General features: G+C 32.0%; 1 protein-coding gene across 5 annotated transcripts in view; it reads right to left on the bottom strand.

Moving 5' to 3' along the window:
- LOC148607431 (phosphatidylinositol-3,5-bisphosphate 3-phosphatase MTMR3-like) overlaps positions 1 to 17069 on the bottom strand; it is a 28475-nt gene extending 11406 nt beyond the window's left edge. For 2 of the 5 annotated variants that reach the window (XM_088543698.1, XM_088543703.1), the window contains exons 1-9: positions 16888 to 17069; positions 11211 to 11403; positions 5855 to 6147; positions 4221 to 4393; positions 2542 to 2644; positions 1986 to 2099; positions 1616 to 1809; positions 1097 to 1210; positions 630 to 741 (exon numbers count right to left, since the gene is read on the bottom strand). In XM_088543698.1, the coding sequence (XP_088399824.1) occupies positions 630 to 741; positions 1097 to 1210; positions 1616 to 1809; positions 1986 to 2099; positions 2542 to 2644; positions 4221 to 4393; positions 5855 to 6147; positions 11211 to 11225 (1118 nt within the window). In that variant the 5' untranslated portion in view covers positions 11226 to 11403; positions 16888 to 17069. The other 3 variants (XM_088543699.1, XM_088543700.1, XM_088543702.1) reach the window with 3 other exon arrangements.
- Between the last annotated feature and the right edge of the window lie 4312 nt (positions 17070 to 21381).

The raw sequence follows: 21381 nt of genomic DNA, 5'->3' as shown, positions 1-21381 counted from the left end.
AATTTCACTAAAGCATATCAAGCTTTCATTTGAAACAGAATGAAATCAGTCAAAGTTACTTTGATGCTTATGAATCAGTGATATGTTTGTATTATATTCAATTTCACTAAAGCATATCAAGCTTTCATTTGAAACAGAATGAAATCAGTCAAAGTTACTTTGATGCTTGCATGAAATTGATGTAAAATGCTGACTACAAACGTTCCAATGATTTATGAGAGTTGTGTCCCTTACCCTAGGTCTACATACTTAATATATACTATTAAATCCAATCAGTACTCATTCCTAAGCAGAGGACGCTTACCCTACCGGTGCAGCTGGTCCATGCTCCCAGTTTTTAGTGGAGTCTGAGTTGCTCATTTGCTTTTGTTACTTTGTATGTATGATTTTAGTTACTTTATGTTCTTTGTTGTGTATGTCTGTTTTCCATTTCTGGTCTTTGTCCCTGGATTACATTCTTTTAATAACCGCTATAACCTTGGTTCCCTTGATTACTCTTTCAAGTGAAAATTGAATCAATTGAAATTTAGGTCTTTCGTAGGCAAAAACACTAAAATGTATTGATTAATATTACAACTAAAACGACAGGTAATGACCAACAAAATGAATATTTTAATCCAATTACTTACTTTGGCTGATCAGTACCACTACTACATAGACTACGTAAAGCTACAAAACTTTTACGTATGCTGTGTATGTTGGCCAAGTTCATAAACTGTATCTCGGAATTCTGATAGTACTCTGAAATAAATACAACTTTTCATTTATATCATATCATGGTTGATGAAAAATGATCTATTTACAAAGCAAAGATCAGGTCAATATCTAAAACCACTTGAAAAAAGTCACAATTGATGAGACATAGCTAATGGAATCTACAAATAAAGTATTCTTTGGCTCTGAAACCATCTTTTATTTCCATGTGATATACAAAGTTGCATTAATGTCTTTTTTATGACTTTAGTGGGTCTAGATGTAAAGATTAATAGGAAAAAATAACCAAAATTCTCCTTATTATAAAAAAGAAAAATGATAATAACAAATTTGCATAGGGTTTTTTTTCCTCCAAATGAACTATTTTTGTTAGATATGTTACCTATACACTCCACTCCTCCACCTTTAGCTCTGTTAGCCACAGCTGCACTGTAAGATCTACAATCCATAATGATCAAAATCTTGTTCTCTGGACTTTTCTCTTCAGCACCAACATCTGTAATAAAGAAAATATAATTCTATTTCATTTTCTTTTTAGGAATTTCACTAACTTAGTAGATGATTACAAGTTAAAATTTCTAAACTCATCATGGAGAAAATGTTTTTTTCATTTTTTTTTAATATCTTAATTGCTAGAACTTAAAAGTTCTTGAAGAACAATAATTCTAGTCATTGATGTATATAATTTGTATTATAATATTGCTGATTATAGGGATTTTCTAAATATTATATAAAAAAGTGGACTGAATTGTATCACAAAAAATAATTATTTTACTATATAAGCAAGATTTTTTCTTGCAGATGCAAAAATCTAAATTCCATTTTAGTCTAAAAAAGACAAAATTGCATTCGTAAATGCATACAATATTTTCTAAATTCAATCTTATTTTCTGTAACATACCACCATTTTGAGAACTAGACTCTGAACCAGATGAATCATCATTCAAACCAGGGTATGTAGTATAAGATCCAGGGTTTTGAGAGCAAGCTAATGGCACTGACCCTAACATGTTTTCATCCTCATTACACCTCCATCCCAACCAGCCTAACTCAGGCTGACTACACCTTAGTAGTACTGCACCATTCCTCTGATCTCTGTAAGTAAAGTGAATAATTGTCAAAGGCTATTGTTAACAAACAAAAAAAAAGGGAAAAAAAAGAAAAAAAAAACAAACAAAACTATCTACCATCTAAATTTAACAAGCCAATTACTGTTAAATGACTGTCATAACCCTGAATACTATGAAAATCTATTACAGAGTTTACCATACCTCCACACTACAGAAGGGAATCTTTTCTGAGTCCTGAACCCTGCTACATCTTTCAATTGCTTGTCTGTAATACATGCTGGTACAATGTGGCACTTAGGATATGATGGACAAACACTACAAAAAAATGAACAAAAATACTATTCAAGTAACATTTCCATAAAATTTTGATAATGACAAGAAATTATTTTTGTCGTAATAATTGTTAATTTTCATTTATGAGAAATAATGCACAAAAAGATTTATTTTGATATTAGAAAAATCTATGTTGATTCATCCAAACATATCTAATATCTTCATTATAAATAATAACAATACAAAAATAACAGAACCATCCTTATGTATTTTAATAGTATGGTATGAAAATTAATTCATAAACTTTTTCTCCTCATAAATTGGAAAATTCAATGAAAAGAAAATCCTTATGATTTTTCACTTTTTTTTTCTGTTCCTCAACAGAAAGCACTTAAGTCACACCTGAAAAAAGGTCAGTATTGTAACAACCCTTAGATAGGACAGATAAAACATGTACAAAAAAAGAAGAAAAAAAATAAGATACCTAAAATCCTCATTGATGTATGTAATCCTCCATGCCAACTTACTCTTGAGATCAAATTTCATTCGTTCAACTTCTTTCCCAAACGAATAATTCACTTTCTCATCTGCAACACGAAATAAGTCATATTTTACATTAAGTGTTAAAAAACATTTTTTTTTGTCAGTACAATTTACACGTTCCTGCTGGACATGTCATTCTCAATTTTAACAAGAGTATTGGAAAATGACAAAAAATTTATAAATATGTTCAATGTACATAATGAATGATCAAAGACTAGACAGAAACAGATATTTATAACCTCTAAAATTAGACTTAATTCTCTAATTGTTATCATTATACTTCAAGTCAATTTGATAAATTTTGATTGATTCAATACGAAGGTAATATTCTGCTCTATCAAATGTCTCAGAGGGCAATGTTTTTTTTGTCTATGACCCTCTCATGTAGATTTAAACTGGTTCCGGTAAATGTTAGGTACCAGTAAATGTGAATGAATGCAGATTGGTATACTCTTGTAAGCCTTAAAAAAGACATACATAGAAAGGGAATCTTCGTTCTCAAGGAATACACTTAAAATGTACTTCTAGTAGCGTAGGACCATTAAATTTTCTTAAACAGCTGTCTCATAAGCATTTTTCCACATCCTTATATGAAAATATTGTATAATTTGTAGCGAGGATTACCAATCCTAATCAAGATTTCTGAACTAAAATTGTCATCAAATTTTGTCAATCAATATATATATATAACTTAACTTGTAATAAAACCTATAATTTTTACACAGAATTGTAAATTGATAGCATTCCTCTCTCAGCTGTTGCCACATTCTTGCATCTGATAATACATATTTGAAAATTTGTTCTTTCATTACAATGGTGTAAAATAAAGAAAAGTACAAAATATAAAGAAGTCCCTCCATAGACCTTCCTTTCAAATTTAATGTTTGAATGGGTCTACAATACACTAACAACAATACAATTTAGACAATATGACAGACAAAATCAATAAAAAATGTCACCTAACACCTGTCTTAGTGTGATTACATAATACATGAACTGAAATGATTTTAATAGCACATACAAGCTTGATATAAAATAGCCTTGGCAAGGAATAAAATTTCCTTATTATGCAAAATCACTCCAGTTAAATCTGGCATTTATAAGTGCACATATTATTATTCTTAAGTAAACTTGACTTATTTCTTATCCAATGAATTGAGGTTACAGCAGATTTTAAAATCCCATAATGATACGGCATAAACTTAGTCATATCTTAAACAAATGTTATCTTGTTCATTCATGTCTACAGTCCAATATTACTCCAGTAAGAAACTATGCTCATCTTTAATAAAACAAGATTGATTTTTATACCCCTAATTTTATCTCAGAGGGAGATGTTGCATGGGTCCAAAAACCAGGAGCTTAAAATTACTTCAAGAGTGGAAGGTCCAGAGGTCGATCTCACAATAAATCGTTAGCATAAAATTAGTTGTAAGCTCAGCCAACCAAAGGACAGAAGATGTCACTTGTGATCAGGGATTATATTTGAGAGAAACTTGTGGAACAAAAACGTTACCCGGGCTTCCAGGTTAATCAGTACATTCCCTTGTACTGGGCTATAATCATAACAATATAGTAGATAAAAATAAGCTGTGTTTCCATGAACTTATATTTTTGTACCTTCTTGACATAGTTGATAACAGACTTCATGTTCCGATGGACATGGACTTCTATCCTGGCACCAAGCAAAGAAAGCGAAGGCAAACAGAGAACTGAGTTCTTTAGGTGTTCCAATCATCTGGGTGATCCTCTTGAACCAGTCCTGACAAGATTCATTGGTACTGAAGTCACACCTGTAAAACATTGTCATTGATTTGAAAATGCACAAATTATTTGAAAATAAGATGATTGTTTGAAATTTGGCTCAATTTTGAAATAAAACATTTTGTTACATGTATTTTCAATCAACAAAAAATTCAGTCAGGGGAATAAAGATTTTTGGACTAGGCATTGACTCTTTGTATTTGTAATAAATACATGCATAATGTTAAAACTGATTTAACCTATTAGATATTAGATAAAATCATGTTTATAAGTTGTTGTTTAAGGAGTGTAAAGCTCTATTCATATTGATGCAAGTCTTGGTTAGAAGTTGAATAAAAGATCAAACAATTTTCACATTTACCTCTCCATTATTTCACCATTTTCCGTTCTTTCTTAAAAAAAATAAAAACTATAAATATGGCCTATATTTTCCTAGTAATATTACATATGTATAATAATGCTTGAGAAATTATCTATTTCATATTCATATCTATATTGAGATTATATATGCTGACTTAATAAGTAATTATTGTACAGCTCTCTGAAAGTTTTATTGGTTGTCAACTTGCATAAACAAAGTTATAAGTTTCATAAAACTTTAAAAAGCAAAATCAGCTCATTTTTTTAATATTGAGATCACTGTGACCGAGAAATGTACTCAAAAGGAAATACAACTATATCTTTAAACCAAAGATCAAAATCGTCAAACACATCTAAAGGCATTTAAACAGTAAACGAACCACTGGCTGTTACATCACAAAGGATAATATTAAATATCAACTAAATCAATTCCATTTCAAAACATGCTCAATACTATCTGATTTGAATGATTGATAATTGACATTTAAAAGGCTAAGATCATTATCAGGGGTTGTTCAAAAATCACCGAAGAGATTTGATTTATCACAGTTTTCAAGCCTATAGAAAAGTACAGAAGAAATGCATTATTTCATTTCTCATACAATCAATGCTTCTTAAAGGAAAATTAGTGGACAATAAATTGAGGTGTAAAATTGCAAAATACATGTAAATCATACATGTAAATACAAGTAATGTGATTAAAAGAAATAAATTAATGAAATTTCTCTTTGGAAAAAAAAAAACCCAAAAAAACAAACAAACCTACATGATGTCTTGTAAATTTACATACATGTACATATTATCACTAATACATGTACCTAAGGTTTTACAGTAAAGAAATACAGACTTTGAAATTAATGATTTTGCTGGTATTTTTATCACTGCTAATATGGGACAACAATTTTCTTTACCTGTTTTACCCCTGAAGATTTTTTTGGTAACTTGCAACTTGCTATTTCATCAATCTCTACACTATGTCTTTATTTACTTACATGTACCATACACATTCACTATTAATGGGGATGGAAATATTGGACTACAACTGCTATGAAAACAGGGTTACACAAATTAAGCAAAAGTAATTTAAGAAATTCCCTTGCCTGTGAGTAAATTTGAAAAAAAAATCTTACTTGAAGACAGTGGCATCCTTGCAGTAGATATTGAGGTAGAATATCTCTCTAGATTCAATGGACTCCACCATCCCAAGGGGTACATTTCTGAAACTATCCTTAGATCTGATAAGTAGCCTAAAATTTGACAGGGCTATCACACCATTAGCTGTTCTTCCAAGGTACTCCACAGCCTCCCCACAGAGAAGTGGGAATGGTACCTGCAAGGAATCATCCTCACACACCAGGGATTTCTTCGGAAATAACTCCGACTTCAGTATGCACTCCATACTGGCTGGTTCATCAGCTGAGGCCTGAAATAATAGATATTAATACTTCAATTGTTTAACAATTGTTTGGGCTCTGACTTCAAAATTCAGGATTATACTGTTGACCAAGACAATTGAAAATGCATAAAAAAATGTGATTTTTGCATTACATACATTTCAATTGAGACCCTACTTTCAGGTCACACTAGAAATAACTTATTGTTGATGGACGTCTGTTGGACACATTTCAAGTTCTTTCAAACTTGCCACAATGTTATGACACCTTTCACTATGTTTACCCATATAGACTTCAACTTTGTAGGCAGGTCAGCAAACACTTATTTCTAACAACAATGGCAGATTACCAGTGATTCATTGACTAACATATGTTAAGTCTAACTAAGAATCTTCGTTCTCAATTTCATTTACAAATGCTTTTCTTTTTTCAAAAAGAAATTGAAAAATTGACTTGCACATCGGCAATCCCACTCTCAAACATAAACTTTTACACTATATGCGAAATGTTAAATCAATACCTTTTCCAACTAATAAGCTATGTCAAACCTAATATTGCTTAGCATCATCAAGAACCATAAACACAAATCTGCAGGTATATTTTCCAGTATAAAATTTATGTTATGATTGCAGAACATTAACAAGTATAATCCAACTGTGACACAAATTTTCTATAATTAAGTTACACCTTCAAGATTTTCATCTTCTGCCTTCTTAAACTGGTCAACAATGTACGTTCCTTCGTGACCCCAGACTATTTCATTAATGTACTTACTATTTTAAGTCAGATTATAGATTGTCTAATCTCTATAAACTAACTATGACATCAAATATTTATAAAAAGACAAAATTTCATAATACGAATTCTTGAGCAGGAAGAAAACAAGACCACTTTTCAGTATTAGTTAATTCAACACTGGATCAAAGAAACAGCTTACATGTACGTGACAACTTCCTTCTAGGAAGTACATGTATTGTTTCATATATCTCGTTCAAGTATTTATTGTTTAAAACATGTACAAGCCATCTGAGTAATAGACTTGCCACAAGTCCATCTAGATGTTAAACATTTACGATAAATCTGATATAAACCAGGCCATTTATTGATTGCAGCAACTACAACTGATTGATGCAGGGTCATCTAAAAGGTTAATAACATAAGACTTTCATATTATGTAATCAAAGAGGAAGTATGACTTGAAGCATGCTTCTTTAAGTAGCTGTACTTGAAGTTAAAGTACTTATACCGAAGTCCTTGTTTTCATGTACATGTGAATTCAAAATGCTGACTATGAAACTTTGTCCCTTCAAAGTTAAATTTTACAAGACACAGTATGCTGACTCATACAATTATATGTAGTTGCATCAGTTTTGTTACTTGACCACTAAAGCAATAAAATCATGGATGTACTTGTGAATTTTTTTAGGAAATTATGGCAAATGATGGAGTAAACTTCAGGTTTACAACTTTATTCAGTATAAAGATACAGAACAAGGTAGCAATTACCAGTCCATATATTTTTTTTGTGTTCAGTGTAAAATGTTTGTCTGGTCATACTAATAAATGACATATTATTTTAGCAAAATTTGTAACCAAATCTGATGAAATCCAAGATATGAATAAAAAAATATAAAAGATAACAAAGAGACAGGATCATTTCATACCAAAGAAAAAAATATCATAGATAACAAACAGACAGGATCATTTCATACCAAAAAAAATATCATAGATAACAAGCAGACAGGATCATTTCATACCAAAGAAAAAAATGTCATAGATAACAAAGAGACAGGACCATTTCATACCAAAGAAAAAAAATATCATAGATAACAAAGAGACAGGTTCATTTCATACCAAAGAAAAAAATATAGATAACAAAGAGACAGGATCGTTTCATACCAAAGAAAAAAATATCATAGATAACAGACAGGATCATTTCATACCAAAGAAAAAAAACAACAGGTAAATTTTCTTGAGTTCAAGGACATGTGTTACAATACTAGAACAGTAAAATTGTTTAGGAAGTGCATTATCTAGTTATTAAAACATGTGAGTTTATATTTTCTTTATTCTATCCAATGAACATGTACAGTACAACCATTTAAAGAATGTCCACCATCAGCTTACAGTTAATCTTTGCATTTTTGGAATTATATTTGGCAACAATTTTAGCCAAGTCTGAATTGGAAATAGTTTAAATAGGGAACTCAGCCTGTTTTAAAGTGAATGCTTACTTGAAAAGCCCTTCAAATGGACCCTAAGAAGACTGACTTGGGTTAGTTGTCTCAGTACCACAGTGTACTGGAGATTAAAGGCATAAGGGCAATTAAATACAGAGTATTGGTCCACAAACATTCTTAAAAATTTTCACTCTATTAACCTATAAAAACAACATCCCAAGTTAGAGTGTAAATGAATCTAAAAGTCATGCAGTTTGGGTATTCAACCAAACAACTTAAAAAAAACACCATATTATAATGTTATCCAACAAATATGTAAGATCATCAAAAAATAAACCATTATATGGGCTTTTATATAATTACCACATAACATTCAACCATGCATGGCTGAATGACTTATATACATGAAAAAGTTTAAACATTCTAAGCTTATTATGGTAAGAGTATGTAAATAACATAACCTAGTACAGTGACCTCCGTAAAGATTGAAGTAAGAGATCAAATTAACAACAAAGATGACCAGAAAAATTTATCTGTCTATTTATCACACTTTTACACCTGGAGGGTACATAAACTGTCCTACATACCAATACAATTACGGAGTAAATTACAATGCTTTCCATGTGTATATTTACTACATGGATTATAGTACAATGTACATAGCGAACCAACATTAGGCCATGTTTAAACTTTGCCATAATATAACTGAAGTAAGAAAGAAACATTGTTCTTTATTGTTCTTTACACAGCTACCAATTTCTGACACTGTCACAGAAATGTTTGAAAATTTAGATTGAACAAAAAACATTACATCATCCTCACAAAAGTCTGAAATGACCTTTAAGTTATTTCTTACTACATTTTTTTGTAAATTTTAATTTACTGCTTATTAAGCTGTTCATAAAAATCAACTTTCCCACAATTGAAATACACTTCCTAAAAAATCAACTTTCCCACAATTGAAATACACTTCCTAAAAAATCAACTTTCCCACAACTGAAATACACTTACTAAAAAATTAAAGTATCAACTTCAAATGAAAATATGGTACATTGTACCAAGTTAACTAATTTCCCTTCTTCACTTACAAGTGAAGGGAATGAAAATTCTAGAGACTTTATTTGAGGGTAACAAACATTTTTAAGCATTGCACTGACTCTATCTGCAATAAATACCATATTGCTATCAAAACCACTGGCAGATGTTCTGTGGAATCAGTTATTGGGATTATATACATATTCAACAGGAAAAGAATACACAAGACGATACCATGACAGTAGAGGTATGTGGTGTGTAATAAGAAACAGAAAGGTCCTAAATAAAAGTAATCTTGTCAAATATGATAGGTTCAGATGGTCAATTTCACAAAAAGTTGTCAGTGTAAAGTTGATCGTAAGTAATGATGTCACAACCTAAAATAGCATTGTGACGTCATAATTTATGATCAATGTCACACTTAGGACTTTCTGTGAATCGACACCCAGGACCTCGTAACAATGCTTTTCTTGAACCCGATACTTTCAGCAATCTTGCAATGCTACTTTGTCCGTCATAAGAACATTGAATATTTCTTGATTTAAAACAGTCATATTTTAAAATTCCCATGATTATTACACAATCTAATTTTGACAATTTCTTGGCTCAAGTCAAAAAAGAATATCGGTAGACAGCAAAAGAAGAAAATAAAATGGGAATTTTGAAAGAATTTCATAATAAGTGTGCATGTTTTTATTCTGCTTTAGAAATCCAGGTTCTCATTTATTCATAATTGCACCCTCTTCAAGTATAACCTTGTTCCAGGTCACCATACAATCAGCTGATTAACAAATACATGTACATGTATGTAATCGCATCTGTAAGACAGAATGATTAACCTACATGTTTGTATAAATACTCGTATCGAAGTATGTTCCGAGTATAGTAAACAAACACAAATGTATGTTTGTTTTGAAACCTCCAAGCAAATATATGACAACTCGTAAAATATGGTTTAATTCAAATTTTATGAGTAAGGTTACTTAACATGTATTTGATGATTAAAATTGAATTTCAATTTATAAACAATTATTATAGAAGTGTTATTGTTCATGGGGTACCAATTTTTCATGGATTTCATGGGTTTGGCCAACTACGAAAGTTGAAAAAAGAATTTTACCATTTATATGTATGATGGAGGCTTCAAATCAACAAATTCATGAATCTCCGAAATGACCACAAAAGTTTATATCCACAAGTCAAAGTACCGTTACACAGACATGGTTTTACAGAGCCAAACAAAAAGTGGATTATACCAAATTAAACATACCAAATACAAAAATTCAGGAAAATAACAGTAAATTTGCACCCTTTTCAAATTGGTTATTGGAAGAAAATAGCAGCAGGACAGGCCATTGAGAACAAAAATATACAGTAGTCCAAATAATGCTATGAAAGACAATACTGAAGTTTTGGATCAATAAAATGCTTTGATTTACAGGTTTAAACATGATATTAGTGGACTCTCACCTTCAAAACAAAAAGTCTTAACTCTGAAACGATACCAGACCATTTTGCACAGTAGAAGCAAAGTATTTCTGTGCAAATGCAGTTTTCCAGGTTGTCTGGCTATACTAACAAACTTGGCACAGACACAACTGAAACATCGAAGAACATATAGAAAGCCTAGGCTCCACAGGACCTTTAACAAGGCTTAGACGGTAAGACCAGAGGGATCCTCCGATAAAAGTGTCTATATCAAATAATTAGAAATAAATGATTTTCCTACCTACATGTACCAACTCGTATTTTTTTTTCATCCAGTGTAACTTTAAACAGAAATATTTTTTTCTACTACTTGACCTTAGGTCAAGTATGTCAATTACATGTAGACAAACAATTGAACATATTAATACAATTACAAAATTAAAACATACCATATTGTCACGCATCTGGCTCACAGACTGATCACAAACCAGCCAGATTAACTTTTACTCCAACCAGTCCTCAAGTCTTAAGTTAAGGAAACAAACCAGTCTATTAATCTAGCTTGTGCCAATCTTGGTGTCTTGGAGCAACAACTTTAAGAGAATAAGGGTCACTTTCTCACCAAGTACGCTCTACTGTTCTCTGAAATGGAATGAAATGTTGATTAAATACATATATATTTAGGTATCGGTACTTGTACATGTATATGTGATGTACAGAATCATTTATGAATAAAGATACTTTGCCACAGTCAACTATTGGCATTTCAGTCAAGGATGTACATTTCCATGCATCTTAATTACAAAACTTTCTGCCAAATGGAATTTGTACATGTATTCACCAAAACAATTTTTTTCCTTTTAACATCCTGGATAAGAAAAAATTGAGATTCCTGAACTCTGTGTAGGATGTTTGTCCTCAAGTTACAATTAGTAGTGTGTTCATGTGAATAAATTTGATTCTTTTATCTTTAAATATTTGTTCCGTATATTCTATCCCAAAAAGACCAGCTTGTCATTCTCACAAGACACCGATCTTATGACAAACCAAAAATAAACCTGAAAAGTATCTTCAAAAACATGCTATTCCGAGAATTTATATACTCCAGTCATTTTTTAAGTAAGATAAATGTACTGACGTACTCTGATTGCAAGATTTTCAAAAGAATTCAATTCATTACTTTTTTGATAAAATGCCAACAATATTATCCTAAAAAAAAAAAATTAAGCAATAAGGCATTACATGTATTAAATTTTCCCAAACACTGCAGATCTTCAAGGTCTGTCTAACCAATTTTTTAATTCACTACTTTTTCAAATTATGAAATTTCTATTTTTACTCTTTAAACATAAGTGTGCCCTTGAAACCAAACAAGGAATCAGAAAGTCATACATGTTAATATTTCTTTAAAATCTCATGAAAAAGTGCTGGATAAACAAATTTTTTGCTTAAATATGTCATTATTGGGTTTATGAAGATACGATCAGCTCATTTGTTAGTAGCTACTAAAGTACATGTAATTTAAACCATAATCAATGTAGTACATGTCAAAATATATGTACACCAGACTAAAAATAGGTTAACAAGTCCGCTAATATAAAAGTATACTGAAATGGCACATAGGATTGTCTGAACTGAAACCAACATCGTCATTCAGGGGTAAAAATTCGGAAATACTAGTTGGTAGTCCAGACCATAATTTTATTCAATATTTTTTATATGTTCAACTAAATTTTACCCTTAAGTTTGGTAGCCAAACCCAAAATATATCAGTCATGGGCTACTGGGCAACTGCTAATTTTTATCCCTTTTATTCTTAAAAAATACTCTTTGGATTTCTACTTGAATTTTGGTTCCCTTGATACTCTTTCAATAAAATTTAATCATCTAGCTGGAGCATAAATGTAAACATTAGCAGTAAGAAAGGCTTGGTTTTAAAAAAAAGAAATACAGGTAACAAAAAAATTATCAAACACTAATCGGACTCATAATCAAGTCAAGTCCAATATAAATCTGGCAAAATAGATATAAGTCCAACTTCTTATTTTTTGCAATGAATAGCAGAATACACTTTTTGCCAAGTTGAAAAATTTCCCTAGGTTTTGCACATATCCTTGACTGTCAAGCGTTATGAAAACTGCAGATTAAAATACTTTCATAAATGCACATGTTGTGTAAAAGCAAAAATTTGTAGAAAGTTGAGAGAAAATTCAAAGGCTAAAAAATAGTATCTTTAAAAAATCATGCCATCAAGAATTGCAATAACTTCACCTCTGAAGATGTTACATACATGTCTGATTGATACACACATGTACTTACAAGCACCAAGTCCATGTATAAAATAAGCTGAAGTCCAGATTATGTTTATCATTTCAGCATTAATGCAGATCTGACAACACAACCTTGAATGATATATGATAAGTTTAACCGATTTTTGAACATATATATCTGTACGAATGAACAGAGTAAAATTAAATGTACAAACAAGACATTTATTGAGTTTATCAGTGATACCTAATATTGATTTTAGCACAGCATAGATTATATATTTATAGTTGTAAACTGTCCTTTAAAGGTTATACAATGAAAGGAGTAGACTTTTCATTCATACAAAAAAAAAACAAGCTGACGTGACAATAAATGCATAGTACAATTTTGAGGTTGTTTAGTGACTAAAGTTGTCAAGAAGTACATATACATTAGTGATTTAGCAAGTAGGGGGTGTATTTCAATGAAAGAAAGTAATTTGTTTTTCACTTTTCTGTTCAAGTCATTGTGTTCATGCAACAGATTGTTGACTGTTGTCAGTATGAACTTCCAATAGTTGAATAACTTCATTTGGCAATTCTCAACAAATAGTAATTTTAATGTGTGTACAGTACATCTCATTGTATGCACAAGTACATGTATATGCAGGCCTCTTATTTTAAAAACAACTGAAATATTATTGATTTATGAAAAATTCATGCCTTCAATTTTTTTGCTAATTGTATTGGATATATTTGAAACAAAAAAAATTACTTGTACCGGTAATTAAGAATAATGATGTGCCATTCGTTGCCCGATTCTTAAACAGAATGGTACTTAATTTCATTCTTACAATTTCAGTTAATTTCAAACCAACTGTCAAACATGATTTTTGGATCTTTTAGAGTTATACATGCATGATTACAAAAATAAAAAACAAAAACAAAAGAGACATCAGTGGACACCCTCTTAATATAATTTAATTTGTTGTTTTAAGTACATTTCCAGTATGCACTGTGCATTTAAGAGTCTGGTTAAGTGCCTTTTTTCCTTAACTGTACTAAGAATAATCAAGGGAACCAAGATTAAAGCGATAATCAAAAGAATGTAATCCAGGGACAAAGACCAGACATGGAAAACAAGACATACACAACAAAGAATATAAAGTAACTAAAATAATACATACATGTACAAAGTAACAATAAGCAAATGAGCAACTCAGAGTCCACTAAAAACTGGGAACATGGACCAGGTGCACCGGTAGGGTAATTCATCTTATAGTTTTAAATGGATCACTAACATAATGCAATTAGAGGACCTGGGTCTGAGGCTAGGGGCAAACGATGTACAAGTTTGTATGTGTAGTTATGAAACTATGGTTAACCTTCTATTATTAAGAAGTACATTTGTACAGTCATTGTTGTTTTAATTTTCAATGGGCTGACCTTTGGCTCTAAACATATTCCAGGTCCTTTCACTCCTATGTAAATGGCCATTTTCGAGTAGAGACAGTCATACGCTCTTGTCTTAATTCACTGTATACATACAAACGTATAGTGTAAAGGGTAAACGCTCACACTAGTGGGGGATTTGGGCGCAATATTCATCCTGTGGTCTCCAACTTTGCCCTAAGATGACACCAAATCGAAATGAAGTCAACCTCTCATTTTCAGACACTGTCCAAGATCAGGACTTTACTCTGTCTTTCAGCAGTACTTTGACCAGTTTACAATTCAAACAAAAAGGGCACCCGTTCTAGAATTGAAGTTCAAAATCTTCGAAATCCATTGATTATTTGATTACAATCAAGTATTTTAATCAGGTTTACGAAACAATGGTTCAAGACAGGACATGAACATTCTTCACTCCAGCTCACAAAAATTGATGTTTTATCATTACTTTGTTTCGAAACAAGCAAATTGTGTGTCATCGAATTTCTTGAGGTAAATTTATATCAATTGATAATTTGGTAGAAAACATAAAGCATTTGTTCAATTTGTTTCATAATAAGAGTAATTTTCCATTTCAACGGAACATTTCTTCAGTTTGAGAAAAGTTCGTACCGACCACTACAATATATGTCAATTAAGTTTCAATCTTGATTTTGTCAGTAACAAAATTTAAACACACATGTACATGTAATAATGGTACAGTCCTTGAACAATCCGTGCAACGATTTGATGGATCGATGGCCGTTGACTGATTGATCGCTGACGGATCAGTGACCGATGAACGGTAACCGATCAGATCGCAGTTTGTTTTATGTAAAATGGTGTAAGATCTGATTGAAATAAAGGAAATGTGAAATAAAGGTATAAATTGATGTTTTAATCTATTTCATTATTTTGTCTGAATATAGCTGAAATATTGCTGCTCGGACGTTAAACCCCAACAAACAAACAAACAAACATTTCATTATTAAATATGTGCAAAATTGACAAAGAAAACAATTAAAACCGTAAATTACAGTGACTGCGCTGTGGTCATGTGATGCAATCACCAGTTTAATGGATCGGTTTGACGGATCGATGACTGACCGGAAACTGATCGGGGACCGATGATCAATCACAATTTTTGTTGCACAGATCGGTTCAGGTACTGTACTCTTGATCAACCTACATCTATATCAAAAGACCGGATATTTGATTAAGAAATAATTATGGATTAAGTGAGGCAAGGGAAAAAAACAACAAAATGGAAATTCCAAAATACTGCCTCTGCCTGAAATTTTCTAACACAGTGCAGCTAAAACAAAAAGGGCAAAATCAATATAATGTAGGTTAAACACAATGCTTTGCAAGAAGATTTGCTTTATTCATTCATAAATGTATACTAATTTTGCTGTAATATATTTTGCAAGGGGTAGAAGTTAATTTCATGCATAAACAATCATTCATTCAGTCTCTTTTTGTCATAAATATTTAGTTGCTTACATGTAAATACACATGTATGTAACTAAAAGAAAAAGTAGCATTAATCTGAATTGAAGAAAATAAACATATAAAAATGAATAGCTATGGTTCAACATCCTATGGCAGATATTTTATGAAAATCAGGATGAGAACATTTAACTAATTGAACAGATCCTGCCTTGTACTATCCTTGACACACAGAGCTGTATTTCCTTGTGCTAGCTTAAAGAAGCAACTTCCACAGTTAAGCATGTCAACCAATAGGGACACATTTTTGTAACTCCAAACTAACCAGTCTTCACTAATTACCTTCAATACTGTGCTAAGTGAAAAAAGAGTGAGCCAGTGACTACCAATTTTCAAGCCTTTGTTCGATTAGACCAGGGATCCAACCCAAAACCTTCTGCACTTGAGAGCCTGCTATCCTGAGAACGCAGAGGCAGTAGATTATGACTAAGTCTTAAGTTAAAGAACTATACTACATGACAAAATTTTACTTTGAATGCTTTTTCTTGGCAGGATAATGCCTTTGTCCTGAATCACTGAAGCTGACAGCTTCTTTCGGCCTCATTTAAGCTTTGCAGTGCTATATTTTAAGTTATTTTTATAATACTTTTGGAAAATGGTAATCTGCATCACATTATAATTTAACTGCGAGTAAGTGACTCGTTAAATGTAGTAAATCACTCAAATAAATCAGGACAAAGTGACACATGTGACTGCAAAAATTAAACACGACCTGAAAAATTTGTATGACAACACCATTCTTCTGCATGGGCATGAATACACCATCACATAAAAAATACATTGTATTTTTCTTACCCATAAGAGATTATTTCAATTTCACAAGGGAATGTAGCTGTAAGGCAACAAGTAAACAAAGCATCAAAACAATGTTTTCATATGAGAAATGAAAGTGTCAAGGTGCTACCACTCTATGACTATGTTTTGCACAACATTAACTCACACAAAGCTTGTATAGTCCAAATTATGATTTGCAATGGAAACAAAGTCCTTTCTTTCCAAGTTGGCCTGAAGAAAGGATAGTAGATATACGGTATCGAGAATACTAGGACACAAACAAAAGTAAACAATGTCCTCGGCCCGGCTGGATCAAAACATGGCGGAGATGTCAACAGACGGTGACGTCACGTAATCATATGACTCAGTTCAAGGCCTTGATCGATAATATTATTGTAGATTTTTTGAAGAAACGAAATTAGAAAGATTAAAGAAAAAAACACACTCTTGGCTACCAAAGCTAAACAAAATAGTTTTGACAAAAATGATATCATCGAAAAAACTGTAAAACATACTATAAAAAGCCAATTTCATGGCAACATGGAGATAACTTGTTAAACCGATGACACCAGTATACACACAAACGCTGAGTCAAAGTTCAATCATGCAAGTAGTCCCCCCAAACAAAATAAAACAACAACAGAATAAATGATTGAACAGAATAAAAAAAACAAAAACAAAAAACAAAACAAAACAAAACAAAACAAAACAAAAAAAAAAAAAAACAAAAGAAAAAGAAAAATGACAATGAATGTGAAATTGTAATTAATGAATTGTTGTTCTTGATGTTCATGTATAATTGATTTTTTTTCATATGAATTAGATATAAATTTCAACAACAACCTATGTTATGTAACGAACCATCTGAAAATAAGCACAAATCACAAATCGGAGAATTTTGCAAGGAAATATCAACTTACTTTCTTCTCGTCCAAAATGAAGTTTAAACAATTTCTTGATTTTGATTTTGATAATGCGTCCATGTATTGGATTCCAAAATTCCACAATAATTAATACAAACAACACTTTACAGTTAAACCTGCCAAATATGTAACTAAATCTATTTGGAAACTTTCATCTTCCATACTAGCACTGTCAAAGATGATCTCGGGTCTTACAACGACACTTGTAGCTCTTGGATCAATTAAGAAAAAAATCGAAAAATCTTCAGGAAACTATCAGTGCTCAGATTATTTATATTGGAATATAATAGCATATACTACTATTCCCTATGCACAGTTGAAATTCCGACTCATAAGCACAATATATCATTACTACAAGACAGGTGGAATGCGAAGCATCCGGCAGACTTTCTTCATACATTAATTATAAAAAAAAAACATTCCAAAGCATCCTCTGAATACACAGAAGATGTCAAAATGCTGGATTTTTTTTTATCGATAGCAACGTATTTTCAACGGACGGTCGACAAAGTGCTCTTCTTACTTGCTGACCCATATCTTTAAATTTATGTGGCTGACTTTGTAGCCGATCTTATATAAATAAAAAAAGAACATCATTTAGTCAGATCCTTTGATCAGTTTCCGCTATATAGATGCTTGTCTTCAAACAATTCCAGATTCGGAGATTTTATACATATTGCATCAACCCCCCCCCAAAAAAATAATAATAAATAAAAAAAAATAACTCGTCCGTTATGTAAGAGCTTGCCGAAACTATGCGGATCTTTTTTGTACCGTGCTAAACATCTTACAATTAGGCTACTGGACTAGGGTTATGCAAGGAAAAAGTCACCACTACAAAAGTTTTATGGTCGTCATCATGAACTCGCGGATTGTTATGGCGCATCCTTCTGTGCCATGCATAAGAACCGATGTGATCATGGCGTCATAGTTATCCTCATTCGTTTACCCGGACGTGACACTTTATGAGCGACTCAGTGGACATTGATCTAAAAAAAAAAAAGAAGAAAAACAGAGGTGCACCTGGACCATGCTCTCAGTTTTAGTGTACTTCTGATTGCCACGTATATTCTATAGACACTAAGCTTAAATGCATGTCTATTTTGGAAAAAGTAGTCAAGGGAACCAAGATTATAGCGGTAATCAAAAGAATGTAATCCAGGGACAAAGACCAGACATGGAAAACAAGACATACACAACAAAGGACATAGAGTAACTAAAATCATATATACAAAGTAACAAAAGCAAATGAGCAACTCAGACTGCACTAAAAACTGAGAGCATGGACCAGGTGCACCGGTAGGGTAAGCGAATATTGAGCCTCTGTGATAACTTAACCGACAGAATGCAGGGATAGATCCAGTGATTATAAAGAGGAGGTTCCAGAGAGGTTTCAGGATTGGTTCAAGGCTATCATTTGATCACCTTTGCCCAAATTTTGAAAGAAATTAACAAACTTAGGGGAGAGTTTCAACCCCCGCCCTCGAATCCACCACTGGGATGCACACATATGAACCGACAACAGTTTTACGATAACATTCTCCACAAAGCACGGTACTCACCCAATAAGTGAACTAAACCGTTGAATAGGTTCATTCGTAAGGGATATAGTTATGGTAATGTTGTCGAATCATTAGATAGCACTTTTTTGTATTAACATTGATTCACTCATAGGAGTCTTTACATAGAAATTAAAACTCTATATTTAAATGCAGCTTTTTGGCATGACATGGGTTGTGTCCTTACTGTATGACAAAATGTACCGTGGATCTCAATCCCGCATGGGAAGAATTGAAATTGTTTTTACATACGATGGTGACATAACTTTTTGTAGGTTTAAACTGGACTAGAGCTGGCATGTCAGTTAACTGGAAAAAGTCTTTAGTTTGTATATTTGTAATTTATATTCTATGTCTTTACTTCCGTTGTAACAATGGACTCAGGCCTTTTCGAACTGATGTTAAGGTGTGTTTAATTGTGTAATATATATATTTTTCAACAGTGGCCAGATTTTAAAGGGAGAAGGTTGTGATCTCGCCAAAGTACTTTAACCCCGCCGCATATTTGGCGCCTGTCCAAGCCAGTTATTACTGGCCTCTGTATGTTTTTGTCTTGTTCCGTTTTCACCTTTAGTACATTATTATGTTACTTGAGTATATAGGGGCAACTCTTTCGCTGTACCTGTGTATATTAATGTTTAGGGGCGAGCTGCCCTGTGGTGTGAGGGTTTCCTTGTTGTGAATTGAATACCAATGAGTAGCCTTCTGTACTGACATTTTCATCCAGGTGGGGTTGTTGTCTGATATATTTCACCATACCAATTCTCGTTATATTAAACGAGACGTGACACAAAAATATCATTTTATAAACGTTTATATTTATAAAACTAATACAGTTTGAATGATGTATTTGTGCTTTCTCGACGACCTAATCAATATGCATAAAAGAAACCGGAAGTAATGCTCAATTACCATACATGTAAATGGTTCTCAGTCTCCATTTGGGAACATTGAAAAAAATACATCTCCGAAAATAGCTTGTATATATGATGCAGAGTGGTCAACTGATCTGTGTATGGGTGCAATAATCTTGTGTAGAAAGTAAGAAGACTAAAGCTCTTCTCGGTTTCTGTCAGCTTTTCATTTTCGTTAGGCATACATCCCCGCTTGATGAATACACAACTATTTTGCTTACTATTTTTAAAACCTGAACAGAAGGGTACAACTAACATAGTGACACTCTGTATATCGTTCTTTCTTTGCAATATTTTTTAAAGCCAAATAGGTCAGTCAAAATATCTGATTTTAGCAAAAAAGATTTAGAACACGAGGAAGCTTCAGTACGAAACCCTTATGGGTCATCAAATGAAATTATCAAAAACCAATAAAAAATAAACATGTTCATATTATCCTCTGTACTGGTAGGAACTTTATATTACACTCCCTGGTACTGAAACACTTTTCAGGAGTAACGTTCCCTAAAAAAAGATTGAATCAATAATTTCATTGAAGACCGAGATCGGAACAGTTTAAATCTTAGAATATTAATTTACTTTACTTTATGCAAAAAGTTCAATCTTACATCAGAGAACATTAAGAAATATTTCTATGTAATATTCGAACAGAAGTGGTGTCGTCTCACGGTGGATAGTATGATATCCATACATGTAACAGTTTAATAATCTCAGACATTGTTTATCATTTTCTTCTCGAAGTGGATTAAATTGATACAACTGTAAGTATATATTCGCCGGTAAACCAAAACTTTCAATATTTTCACTCTCAGTTGTAGAAACCATGCAACAAATGCAGAAACCCCACGCATTTCAACCACTCGATCTATGAATTGAGAATGATTGACGTAACACGGTCACGTGACCACATGGCTAATTAAAATTCGTTTGACTTGGGTCATCGTCGATTTTGAATCAATTTAACTTCAATTGACTACAAGGGGTGTTTTACGGAAGCCGAGAACGACCACGCATTTTTAAAATATTTTTTTCTTTACTTGATAATTCAAGATAGTTTCTTGAAAACACAGTGCTTGAAAATTCAATATAGTTTCTTAAATTTTCAAGTTATTACCTTCAGTTTTCAACTTATTATCTTGAATTCTCAAGAAACTTTCTTGAATTTTCAATTTATTATCTTGACTTTTCAACTTATTACTAAGTATTTTTTGCTGCCCCCAATGTCCTTTTGGCGTTTTTTTTTTTTACATCTGTCTGCATAATT

This window comes from Perna viridis, chromosome 9 (assembly GCF_037379345.1).
Source record: "Perna viridis isolate PV_CMFRI_1.1 ecotype Kerala chromosome 9, ASM3737934v1, whole genome shotgun sequence".
Classification (NCBI taxonomy): Eukaryota; Metazoa; Mollusca; class Bivalvia; order Mytilida; family Mytilidae; genus Perna; species Perna viridis.
The sequence above is the reverse complement of the archived record's forward strand: the minus strand, read 5'-3'. Positions and strand labels throughout refer to the sequence as shown.